We start from the raw sequence: 14032 nt of genomic DNA on the forward strand, positions 1-14032 counted from the left end.
ATCAGGCATTTAAATTTAGCTAAAGCCACTCCTGTTCAAAAGTATTTCCTCTGTCCAGAAATATGTCTAAGAGCAGGAGAGAGGAAGTGGACACAGTCCACCCTCCGAATGTCTGTTTGTAAATATACACCTGAAACATTCCTTAAGCTTGAAATCCCGTCTTGTCCCGTTGAGACCCTCCAAAATAAGTTATTGTTTCCAAGGGGAAGTGTGTGTGTGCGTCACCATGTGTCAATATGGTGGCTTTGTTTTTTCCCGCTGCCAGCCTGCTGCATCCCTGACAAGTCAAGGCAATTTATAGCTCCTGTAGCCTCTCGACTAAATTTAGGTGTCAGGGAGATTAGAAGTACAGTGACCAGAATCTGGAACATAAGAGAGAACAATGATAACAACCAAGGTGTAATAATAAACTAGTAAAGCAAGTCTAGCAAGTCAAGCAAATCTACATGGTAATGTATAGCCTATAAAAGACGGATGCAACCAACGTAGCATCCCCCACTGGTTTCTGTATTTTGCAGGCTCAGCATTATGTTGTAGTTGCGAACGTAATGGTTCTTTTGGAGCCAAGAAACTGTATTTGCACGATAGTGTGCAGTCCAAAATTATCAGCTAATGCAAACAATCGTAGTTAGAAAGTGGGTGTATCCAAATGTCACAACTATAGACGAGGTCCAGATTATTGACTTAAATATATGCAGCTGCATCAAAGAGCAAACCGCTATGCCACATTATCCACAGAAGAAGTTTTTTTTCTTTATCATTTTTGACTCTTTTTGAACATTCTTTGACCTTTGACCCCACCTTTTGTTTTAACCCCAATCACGGTGACAGCAGCAACACCGTAACCTTTGCATCCTGCTGCATGTCACAGATAACCCACACCCCCCCTGAATTTTCACCCTGAGGAAATATTTCTTGTACACTGACAATGTGACTGTTTTTACACACTAGCTTAAACTACTTTTTGTAAAGTTCATCTTACTAGAGTTCTTCTTAGAGATTTGCTGTAGTACGATAACCTCAAGGGTAAAGTACGTGGTTGGGTGGATGGGGCTGTGGAAATGTTACTTTCTTGAACTATCTGACCAGCTGACAGTTCGTTAGCCTGAGATAAAAGTGTTGCTGCCTTGAAAACATGAATTCTCACTCAATTCTCACTGTTCAGGTTTATCTGCTCCCAGATGCCCAATCAGGTTCTTCAGAGCATCAGCATCATTGATACTCCTGGTATCCTGTCTGGAGAGAAACAACGAATCAGCAGGGGTAGGATATCTGTGTGTGTGTCTGTGTGTGTGTGTTGGCTGCCTAAAGGAGGCAACCTACTATCAGTTTGTTGTGTTGTTGCATAATAGCCCTTGACATTCCTTCACTTCCTCATATTGTATTAAGTCAGTGAGCAGCTGACCTCCACAGTTTAATCTTAAGGTAGTTTGTCAATTAGTCTTCTGTTAAAGGAAAAGTCTTTTTTCCCCGTTTTTTTTCTTTGTTTTGACCAAGTCGAGTAAAAATGTATTAGCTTCATGCAACATGAATTTTCTTTTCTTTTCTAGACTGAACGATTAGTCAGTTTTTCTTAAAAAGATTTTGATAAATACTGGCCAGAGTTTTGCACAACCTCAAGACAAACAAGTCTAAATCTCCATCAAACGTTGAGGTCCAGTGTTTTAGAGTAAAATTCCTTTAGAACTTATGGATCTTACCTGCTGATCAATCCTCTAGACAGAGTAACTGCGCTAACATTTAACCTAAAAGGTTCTTGTGAAATACTGTATCTCTCTTTTCTGTCTCACTTCCTTTTTTGTCTCACAGTCTGTTTCCTCTAGTGAATCAGTGCTGCTGATGTGTGTTTATAAATGCAGATCTGAAACCAAAGACACTGATTCGTAGGAAATGAACCCATGGGAGCAGTTACACATCTGAAAAATCTTGACCTGACTCGATATATTTGGTGCCAGGGCTCAAGTGATTGTCAAAAAATATTTTAAGAAATTTCTATTTTTTTTCCTCATTAAAAATGTCTGTTTTCTGTCCTGAATGACAAAAATCATATTATCTATTGGAGAAAATGTGTGACAAGAACCACGTACCAATGACCCTAACAGTGGGAATTTAGTATTAGTTGTATTGGTTATAATTAGTTCAATTTGTTTTATAACCATGTCAAAAGTGCTTCGCAGGACCAAGCATAAAGCATATTCATACATTTTCTATATATCTCTTAAAACTCTGTTTATTAAGTACTGACTGAGTAGGAGTTACCGGTAGTACTGTTTTCTGTTTTGGTTACTTCTAGTTTAGTTTCCCAGGACTAGGTTAGGGGAGAAACCTGAATCCAGGGGCCTGCTGCTGGTTATGGTCTTCTTCCTCTTTTGGTTGTTTTAGCCGGGGCTCCCATTTCTTTTTTTGCTATTTATTCTTTTGTGAGTAACTACACACCCTTTATTAAACGCTTGATAAATTACAGCAGCATTCTGTACTTATGGACTGTAACAGTAAACTGAATGCAAGGTTTGCACTTGTGTAACTGGGCGACTTTATATGCCAGAATTACTAACGTACTGCTTACCATGTATAATATAAAACTGAAGACTCTGGTTTTGTGCTCAGCATACCTCACTAACCCATTACACTTTGTTATGGTTAATTCTGTCGGCTTTCACAACACAAAATCAAAATGAAAGAAAATGGAACAATGTGAATTTTCATTTAACTTCCTTATTTTTAGTTTCAGCAGCGTAAGCAGTCATATTTCAAAATGGACCAACATTGGTCTTCATCTTTTTAAACTGTAAGAAACTGTGTTAACCCCATGTCTTATCGTCTATCTGATACTTTGTTCTTCAACACTCTGGCTTTATTTAGTCTTCTCACAGACCATATGCCTAATCCTGTCTTCACCTGTTTTCATCTCTTTTCTCATGCTCTGTGGATTAAAGGGATGCTATCTACACTTGCCAACAACATCTAACAAAATCTCCTTTGACAGCCAGCCTTTAGATAAATGTTGGTGAAGTTGGCATCAAAAATGACACTCCTTGCTGGAATCATTACCAAATCAACCCTCAATGAACAGATTAAAAAGATTCAGTGTGGCATACAACGGCTTGTAATATCAAACACCTCGTGATGTGAAGACATTCCACCAGCTGATCTAAACATGTTCACTGGGGAGCTCGATATATGATAATGTATTCATTCATTTAAAAAATAAAAAGCAAATCAAATGTGCTGCATTATTCACTACAGGGAAAAAGAAATAAGTACCCAAACCCAACACTGGTCACTGGTACACTGCCAAATAATGGCTAACATGTACAGTCTATGGGAACAATGATATAACAAAAACAGGAGGGTGTTATTGTATAGATATGTATAAAGTTTGCTAGAAATTTGTCCAAACGAAGAACTAAAGATGCAGCCTTCCACAGAATACATGGAGGTTCTTTAATATAAATAATGAATATAATATTTCATTATGCATGTCCTTGATCCCGTCTTCCTTCTCTCTCCTCAACCTGTTGCAGCAGATGGCTCCGCCCCTCCCTGAGTCTGGTTCTCCCGCAGGTTTCTTCCTGATAAAAGGGAGTTTTTCCTTCCCACTGTTGCCAAAGTGCTTGCTCATAGGGTCTCATATGATTGTTGAGTTTTTCTCTGTATGTATTATTGTAGGGTCTACCTTACAATATAAAGCGCCTTGAGTCAACTGTTGTTGTGATATGGCGCTATATAAATAAAACTGAATTGAATAGAATAGAATATTTCATTATATTGAGAAAATATCTGAACTGAGTACTAATATCTATAACAATGATCTAAATTTCTGTGAGCAAAATAATGACAACATGCAATGATTTGTAATAATGAAAAACTTTAAAATTAGTCTGTCATTGGTAAAAAGTACAAAATTGCTTTTATGCTATTAAGTATATCATTCTGCTTTAAGGAAATGAAAGGGTGTCTCTTTTCTGAGTAGATGCTTGTGCTGTACTAAGCTCTACATTTTACATCCCACGGGTATCTTTGCTGAAAGTTTTATATAATAGCAGTGGTATGTTGGGTGGAGAGCCAGAAAGTCACATAGACTCAGACCATATACTGAGCTTTCTAATGCTGTCGTGCTTATAGCACAGGACTGTATGATTCAGTGGGAAACACACCTGCTAATGTTCATAAACGGTCACAAAGGAGTTCCCCAGGGAACCAGCAGGGAGTCCTTTTAAATTGTATGTCCTCAAAGTAGCCCTTTACTTCACAGTTGTATGTATTGTGGCATGCTACATTGTCAGAAATGCCGATGCTAAAGTTGTCCAAAGTACTTGGAGCTCCCAGAGGGAAACCTAGAGGAAGATCCATCTGGTATAAATGAGACATTTTTACAAATCTGGCAAATGAAAGTCAGTAGAGAACAGGAAGGATATGTGATTCTGATTACAGCTGCACTTAAGTTTTGTTGTGGAAGATCATCTGTCAGAATCGAGTGGTTAGAGAGACAGTGAGAGTCAACAACAGTGCGTCCAGATATCAAAAATGTTAAGGAGGTGTGCAAGCCTGAATTACCAAACTTGCAAATAAGGCACCAACTCGACTTTGGAGGCAACAAAAGTTGACATTTAATGTTGTGGGTAGGTAGTCTTTAGTTAGATTGCTTGAATATTTTAACCACATAACCAATATTTCAACCAACATTGTTAAAACAAAGACACACATTAGGGCAACTACATTCTCCTGCTCAGCTGTATATAGTCAGGAATGGTTTATCATAAAATCAGCTTTATGAAAACAATTTTATTAGATGATGGCGTAGATCCACCACTTAACATGTAGTGGATCTAGTAATAGGGATTGCAGCATATAGCAAAAATCTACCAATCTAACTTCGGTGCATTAACTAGACTATGTGTTAATTTTTTATTATCTATATTAGAATATTTTTGTAGAAACAAGTTTCTCCTTTTATTGCAGAATTCCCGATTCCCTTACATTGAGTCAACCTTATGAATGACACCATTACTTGAACAGCTCAGCTGGGCAAATGGAAGGATGGATTCAGCAATGGAGGGATGGTGGATTAAAGGGAGGGAATGAGGGCCACAGGAAGCAGTGGTGGGGCTTTCCCTCCATCTGGAAGCATTTAGGGCTGCTCAGCTGAGCCTGAATTCCTCTTGAAGACTTTTGACAGGCCAACTGTGACTCAACATGAACGCACACAGAGACAGCATCAGCAATAGATTAAACTTCACTGCGCACATGCTGATGGCAAACTGTCATGCCGCTGCTACTGCTCAGGAATGTTTCATCTGATTAAGTTACTTTGAGCAGTTTAAAATGACTGAACAGCTCTTTGTGTGTGTGTGTGTGTGTGTGTGTGTGTGTGTGTGTGTGTGTGTGTGTGTGTGTGTGTGTGTGTGTGTGTGTGTGTGTGTGGGCTGCAGCTGCCTTCCAGCACATTGAACATGTTTTGACCCACTTCAGACCTCCTGCTGTGTAGACATGTGGCCTTTATGTTTTTTTAGTCGGGCTTCATTTAAGATTTGTTTCGGCAACTAAAGCACCTGTATATTAGACATGTATCATAGACATTTCGTATTTGTATACACATTTTATCTTTTCTGAGTTCAACAGTTTGTATCAATAATGCAATTTTTGCTCTGGGTATAAAATAGAAAGTTCCTTTGCTGCACCTAAAAACCAAAAAACTGTAATTGATTCAAGAAAGTCCCCTGTGCATCTCTGTGTCACTAGCAGGGCTTCAGAGGATTACTCTGTGTCAATCTCATTTGACAACTTGAATGTGTGCATATGCATGGATATCAAACTTGTGCAGGTAGCAGCCTTTAATTTGTCAAGCATCATCACTGCTAATGAAAGGTGACTTTCATATTGTGAGGCCTAATTAACATTAATGAAGTTCTGCAGTTTGACTGAGTGCATTTTTATAAAATAACAATGTGTAATAGGATTAGTAAGGAGGAAGAAAGGGCAGGTATGAAGAGAGCGAAGAGTGGAAGGGAATCACTCCACCTGTGGAGGTATAGAGTTGTCTTGAAGAGAGAGCAGATTGGGAAAATTATGGGAAAGAGTTGTAGAAGCTTGGTTGAGGAGAGAAGTTATGATTAGTGAGGACTAGTATGGCTTCATGCTGAGAAAGAGCACTACATATGTGATGTTTTCTTTGGCAGTGTTTATGGAGAAATACAGAGAAGGTTAGAAACAGCTCTGCTGTGGTGCATGTGATGCTGGTGCCAAGAGAGGAAGTGTGGTACTGCAAGAGGAAGTCAGAAGTGGCAGAGAAGTATGTGACAGTAGTGTAGGGCATCTATAAGGAAAATGTGTGGTAGGAGTGACAGATGGATTCAAGGTAGGGGGTGGGATTAAATCAGGGCTTCTTTATTGGAATGGTGATTGAAAAGCTACCAGATGAGGTCAGGCAGGAGTCTCCAAGGACTATAAAGTTTTCAGATGACATTCTGATCTGCAGTGAGAGTAGGGAGCAGGTGGAGTAGAGCTTGGAAAGGTGGAGATATTCTGTGAAGAGAAGAAGAATGAAAGTAGGTAGAAGCATCTGTGATTGAAAGTGAGGATAGATAAGTTTAAATACATGGAGATACGTCCAAAGCAATGGAGAATGCACAAGAGAGGTGAAGAAGAGAGTGCAGGCAGGGTGGAGTGGGTGGAGAGTGTCAGGGGTGATTTGTGACAGTAGAATGCCAGCAAGAGTGTAAGGGAAGGTTTACTAGATACTTGTGAGGCCTGCTATAATGTATTGTTTGGAAAGGGTGGTATTGAAAAAAGACCGGAGTCAGAGCTGCAGGTGGCAGAGCTCACGATGTTAAGATTTTTTATTTTGTGTGACCAGGATGGACAAAATTAGAAATGACTAGAGCGGAGGACAGTGTGCAGAATTCCTCATTTTGTCAGTGAGATTCACCCATCGTTGTCATCTCAAGTTCCGAAACAGCAAGATGGCAATGGGTTAAAAGCTCAGCTGAAAGCTTTATATTGGAAATCTGCTAACTAATGGGTGTCTACTACCTACCACCATGTGCCCCATTCACCCTGATTCTATTCTCTGTGCTTCCTCATGTCCAAAATAATGGATTTGACGTATGATTTGCAAATATAAACTTTCAAATGATTGAGGGAGTGATTTAGTTAAAGGAGGAGAGCTGGGGGACACTTAAAACAGGAATACGTCGACTGTGAAGGGGTTGGCAGTCAGTGGTATGGCTTTTGCTTTTGAGTTTTTGCAGTGGTAAATTTTTCCGATCTCAAATATACTTCCATGCAAATGTTTGTGGGAGTTATCTGTCTGTGATGTCATAGAGTGGATAGTTATTGGAAGGAAAAACAATAGTTATATCTGCCATCCTTTCCATTTTATAACAAAAGTCTGCTCTGCCTGTCTAGTGTTTCCCTGAGCACAGAGCATGTTTTATGGACACATTACAGCTGCATGTTTGGCAGAGACGCTGGCTTGTGGATTGTCTACAGGGTGGAGTTGATGTTTGCCCACAGGGCTCTGGTCCCATGTGTTGATCTCCTGCCAGTCTGTCATCAGTGGGTGGAGTCTGATTGGAGTAACAGAGTTCTAATAGGAGCATTAGAACCTCTTTGTAGCATTCACACACACACACTGCCTTTAATCAGTGGATGGACGTTGCTCAATCATCATTGAGGTGAATGCTATAGTGTGACATCGACATGCCCCAAGAGTGAGAATTGACTTGGAGCCTGACTGTCTCTTGCTGAGCTGCTAGCATGTGTGCAGGTAGCGGTTGGCACTCTGGCCAAGATCATATGACTGAATCATGATTAATGACTGAAATCTTGATTTCCCTCCTATGATCCATGGTCTATGCTTCTTTGTATGTTGGACTCCTCCCAGTATCAGGGTGCTTGCATCTTTCTGTCCTCTCTCAAAGATGTGTGTATGGGTTGTGTGTGTGTGGGGATAAATGGTTAGTAGATTGATTCATATATAGCACCTTTTTTACTCTACTTGAGCACTCATAGCACTTTATATAACATCATCCACCCACCCTTTTTTCTCAGCAAGGAGCAATTTGGGGTTCATTATCGTGCCCAAGGATACTTGGCATGGAGGGATTGAACCACCCCAAACTTCTGTAAGTAGATGACCTGCTCTACCTCCTCAGCCACACAGCTAAAGCCAGCCCATTAAAAATTGCTGTTGAGCCAGGTGGAGGCTGCGGCTTGGCTGTTGTAAATAAGTTTCTGAGTGCAGACTGGATAACTGCATGGACAGCAGCATCTTGACCTCCTGCTGACAGCCACCTCGTCCCTTTGCATGCCTCTTCTGCAGCCTAAAAATAGCCAATCAGCTGCTTGTAAAGTTGTTTGTGTGAGAACCATAAACTGAACTGCATTAGTTTATTGTGTGAGCTGAATTGTATTTCTCATATCTCTATTACCACAAATTAGGGCTGCTCAATTAATCGAATTTTAATCACGATTACGATCTGGGCTTTCAACGATCATTAAAAATGACTGAGCCGATTATTAGCCCCTCCCTCATTTATCAGCGACACCTTAAAGGCCGGTCTGTGAAAATATTGTCGGGCATAAACCGGTCCGTGGCGCAAAAAAGGTTGGAGACCGCTGATTAAGAGGATCCGGGGGAAGCTCGGAAAGCTAAGCAGAAGTTATTTGGAGAGGAGAGTGACTGCTGTTGGTTGAAAAGAGAGGTTAAAAAAAAACTTCAGTGGTGTTGCACACTATTTTATATTATTTTTTAAAGTCATTATTAACCCTTTAAATCCGGTCAGAGCAGCACGCTCCGTTTTGTGTAACTATTTTTAAATCCCTGTAGAACCTGAACCGTGTAAGCTAGCGCAATAATTTGTTTTGCATATGAAATCAGAGGAGTTGTACTTACATCTTATGCCATCAGCTTGTCCTCGGTCACGGTTTCCTTCCACATACAGCTTTGCAAAAATTGCATAAAAAGCGCTTGCAGGAACAAAAACATAATATTCCAGAAACACGCTTTGCCGATCCGATCAGCTGTTCGTAACACTTCCCACAGTGAAACAGATATCAGCGCGAACTATCACATGTCTGCAATTTCCTGGCCGAAACCGGAAGTGACGTCATTTTCGCGGAAATGTAGTTTTTTACTTGTAGGCCTTAAAAACCTATACTGGTCATGTTTGACTTTTCTGAATAGTTTCTGGGATGCTTAGAACTCAAATTGCACTGCTGGAAATAGTTTATTTTGATGCACATGCTGTTTTCTTTGCAAATTTGCATCATATGATTGTTTTTTCGTTTTTCCTGCAGTATATATAAAAATTTGTGTATCTCCAAAATAAAACTATGAAGACACTCAAAATAAATTTCCTGTTGTTGTAAACTATGTTTTGCAACTTTTTTGTATTTAAAGTTTTGAGGGATAAGCCTCTTAAATTTCTCCAAGTCGAAATATATGTAAAAAAATATAAACTATTTTCAATTTTTTTGTAGTTTATTGCACTTTTTTGCAATTAATGTAGTTACTATGGACTTAATGCATACATATTATTAAAATATAACAGTTGCATAGCAACTTGAAATGTTCCCACAAATGGCACTACAACATGTAAAAAAATAATATAAGCTCTGGCGGACTTGGTTCTATGGTAGGTCTTAAAGGGTTAAATAAATATCGTCAAATAATCGAGATCTCAATTTCAGTGAAAATAATTGTGATTATCATTTTTGCCATAATCGAGCTGTTCTTTTTAATTAGGAGATCAGGTTAGATAATTGTCGTTAGGTAATTTATATAATTGCCTAGGGTAACCCTCGACCAGGGACGTATCATCACTCCTAGTTGAACTTGTGAACTTGTGATAATTACTTGCGGTTAGTTAGATATTAAATCTGTTACTTCCTCCCAAAGCTAAACTTTAAACTATAAATGCTGAATTTTGTGGCCACAACTCTCAGAATGTTTAGTCTTGCAACTTTTGTAACATCATGAAATTCTCATTACAAAAAATGTTAAACCTTCATGATGTGTTGTCCTTTGAATGGGTGTAATTCTAACTGTGTCACAGTCAATCACCCTTTTGATTTGCTAATGTAGGGTAAGTAAACCTGGACAGCTCTTGGGTGTATGTGTTTAATTATGTGATCATTACAGTCATTCTGAAAATTAAGATTCTTCATAATATGAGCTCATCAGATTGGTCTCTTCCAGCTGTAGGCTTTAAGTCTTTCTATCTAAACAACAGCTTAATTGAAAAAACTTACCTGCAGTTCTTCAGCAGATGTCTTCTTTTATCTAAGAGTCACCAAAACACTCATAATTAATCCAATGTTGGATTTTTTTCATTGGACAATGCTCGTCAGGGTTGACAGTAGTCAGAGTGAATTTTAATAGCTTGACATTCAAGGTTGTATTTAGCTTGTTTTCCTTTAAATCCTAATAATTACTATTTCCTCATTGTTTTTGGTGCCATTCCCTCATGTAATGCACACTTGTGACATTGCCAACATGTACACAAAGGCAACATCCACGCTTGCACCTCTGCACTGTGGAATAAGTAATAATTCACTATGTTCCAGCAGTGCAGGGGAAGTAGTCATTTAAGGAGAAGGCATTTCCGTTTTTAAATGAATTGGAGCATGTGAAATAATCAGTTGTCCTGTAATAGAACCAGAGAACAATGACAGCTCGTATCAGAGGAAGGTCATCTTACTGACCCTGCAGGGGTGTGTTTTGTGCCTCTTAGGTGTGTTTTCTCTGTCTGCTGTAATGAGTTTCATAGGTGCAGAAAATTTCCCAGCCAATGACCATATTTACTGCTTAGGCTCACATCTACTGGGACAAACCTGAGCCACACATTGCACTCAGTGCTAACAGCATCATTTATTCATGAACGGACAACTCCAGGGTGGACAAATTGCAAAAATAGCTTCTCCACAGAGGCAGTATAATCCCGTTTGTTGAGCTGCAGTGATTAGTGTATTTGTTTTTTCTAATAAAACATAGGCATAAGAAATTCATTGAAAGATTGTCTAAGATGTTCTTAGTTTTAAAACTTTTGAACATGAAAGGAAGCAGTACTAGAAACTCGTTTGAAGTGTGGGTAAAAAGGACTAGAAGTATGTGATTAAAAAATGGCAATAGCAGTAGTTGCTATAACTGTTTATTGGAATATTTGGAAATGTTTTAGTTAAATACATTAAATGAAATCCTCACGGAAAGCAGTCAAACCTGGCTCATTAACAGTATTATATCTTGTGTCAGTGGAGTGTGTTGGAAGTCACACCCAGACAGCCAACCAAAGGTTAAAACTCCCTCTAAAAGCGCAGGTATCACCAGATGGGCCTTTGTGTGCCAACATCCCCACTTAGCAAGCTCAGACACCTTTGCTGCCTGCAGCCTCCACCAAGCGCGCAGGAAATGTGAATGGTGATGACAGGAGGTGGAAACAGACTTGCAGGGCTCAGGAGACCTGCACAGAAGCCATGGGGAGAGTGACAAAGCAGTGGCCCTTTTTGGTTCTCTTGGCAGCTAGTGGGGCCTCCATAAGTTGGGCTAGTGCCAGCACATCTGGTAGATGCTTGATCACATTGGGGTCTTGGAAATTTGGACACCAGACCAACCTGTTGGGCTTTTAATTGACTTTAATAATTTGGTCAGGTTGAACAGAAAGATTGGTGTGTAATAGCTTTTAATGTTAACTAAAGCCATTGCAGTGTTCTAGGTTTTGGAATTTACACATTAGAAATGCTGATGGTAGTCCTCATTAACCTTCATAATATGCATCATCAGCAATTGTACATGTGTTGTGTCCACAAACAGTCAGATGTTTGTTGCCCCGAAGTGATGTTGTGAATGTAGGCAAAGTGGGATGCTCCACTGTTGTGTTTAATTTGTGAAATTCAGCTGATAGGCTGGTATCCAACCTCTAGATCGTTTTTACCTCCGCCAAGGAGGTTGTGTTTTTAAACACGATAGCTTGAAAAGTGTTGAATGAAATGTGATTAAACTTTGTAGGGGCGTACACTGGGGTCATGTTAACAACCCATTTGCCTTGGTCGACCGAGGTCTTCAAGGCAAACTTGATGATTTATATGCTGAAATTTTATTTGTTGAAAAATACCCCGGTGTATTGTCAACATGTAGAGAGTACCATATAAATGTTTAACCTCTGATATCATCTTTAGGGTCGATAGTTTGATCTGAAGGTCAAAGTGATACAAGTGCTATATAGAGCTATTTAAAACTATGTTTCTTAATGCCATTGTTTGTATTGGCAACATTTAGGTCTATAGGAAATGGTATGTCTTGCTCTTCCTCAAGTTCGAAAAAGATTCAACTTTCATAAAATATTGTTTATTTTTCAAACTATTTTTAAAATGCTACTGTTATTGTTTGTATTGGCATTTAGGAAATGATACTGGTAAACTTCTAAATATCACAATATAATTTTATCTAAATGTCATGTCACACTTGACCTCTGATCTCATTTTTAGTCTTCTGCCTTTCTTTCAAGTTGACCCCAAGATGGGTTACATATTTAAGAAAGTCAAGAGAAAGAGAATTAATCCATAAATAAAAAAATAATAAAAAGTATTTATACTTAAAATTATGTCAGGTGCATTAAAATGTTTCAACAGGGCAAATAACGAAGGTTTGCCCTTGCTTTTAATACACTAAAAGCATGTTTAAAGGAAACAAGGAAAACAAAATAAATATATTCAAAATACAATACTGTTCCCTTAAAATTAAATACTGCCCAGAGATGGAGCTGCCATGGTGGTTTGCACTCTCAAGTACTTCTTTTTATTTTATTACATTTAATTTATTACTCTACATTTTATTATTATGTACATTTTTACTAGGCAGTACATTTTTGCTTATTTGCTTCTTATTGTATTTCAAAAACTTTCCAAATGTCTGTTATCCATTAGACCTAAGGTTGAAGTGGCAAACACATTTAGAAGAAAAGTATGAATGTTTGCTGAAGGTGTTTGTACTACCCATGTGTTCGGGTACACTGGCTGTGGTCGATGGTGCTCTATGCACACTCAGCCAGCTCTGGAAGCCATGTGTTCAGTGTAAACTGTGCACTTTAGCTCTACCTGTTAAGACCTGGACAAATAAATATGTTTCCCAGCAACCTCAAAGTGAGCAGGAGGACAGTGAATTACGGAGAGCTTCTGAGAACCTTTTTATGCCTGATTTATTGTGCAAATCTTAAAAGCACTGCATGGAAAAATATGACAAACTAACTGGAATCTCCCTTTCCCTGCTTCATACAATTCACAGGCCTTCTTAAACAGTCCTATGATAAATAGTATAAATATGTTTTTACCTCCTTTACTCGTCTTCTAAAATCCTAAAATGACACATCCTTAATAAGTGGCTGTACTGTCTGAAGCTTACCAACATCAGCTAAAATAAGGTAGGTAAGGTGGAAAGGAAAGGTCCTAAACTAATATTTAGTGAGACACAAAATGGCAAGTTACTGTTAGAACATCTGGCTAACATCGGAATTGAGGACACAGCACTCAAGTGGTTTACAGCCTACCTGTCTGACTGGAAACAATTTATTCAAGGCAAGATTATCCGACTTCTCGCGTCAGTCAAACATGTTGTCCCTCAGGGAACAGTGCTGCGGCCTTTATAATTTATCTTCTTCCTCTTGGAAATATCGTCCACAATTTTGGTATGCAATTCATTTTTCATGCAGATGACACACAATAGTATTATTCTACAGAACCCAGAAATTCTCTTCCCCCTCCTGTCCTCATATCCTGCCTACAGGCCTAACCCTTTGTTGTATCTATTGTCAGGTCCACACTTTCCATAGTGTCAAAGGTTTTGGAATCATCTTGGACAAACCCCTCTCCTTTACCGCCCACATCAGTCATGTCTCACGTTCCACCTTCATTACATTTCTAGGCTTCACCCTTTTCTTTTTTAATTCAGCACTCAACTCCGGGTTCATACTCTGGTCACCTCTCATCTGGACTACTGTAATGCCATTCTCTCTTCTCTCTTCTTTTTTTTTTTTTT

The 14032-nt window shown here is 39.0% G+C and overlaps 1 protein-coding gene across 1 annotated transcript in view; it reads left to right on the forward strand.

The window, feature by feature from the left end:
* The window catches only part of ehd4 (EH-domain containing 4), a 37257-nt gene that overhangs the window by 8362 nt on the left and 14863 nt on the right, over positions 1-14032 (forward strand). Inside the window, exon 3 of the mRNA XM_005728565.2 lies at positions 1166-1263. Within this exon, the coding sequence (XP_005728622.1) occupies positions 1166-1263 (98 nt within the window). The remainder of the gene's footprint in view (positions 1-1165; positions 1264-14032) is intronic.

The sequence above is a fragment of the Pundamilia nyererei genome, unplaced genomic scaffold (genome assembly GCF_000239375.1).
Source record: "Pundamilia nyererei isolate P.nyererei 1_Seehausen unplaced genomic scaffold, PunNye1.0 scaffold00029, whole genome shotgun sequence".
NCBI lineage: Eukaryota > Metazoa > Chordata > Actinopteri > Cichliformes > Cichlidae > Pundamilia > Pundamilia nyererei.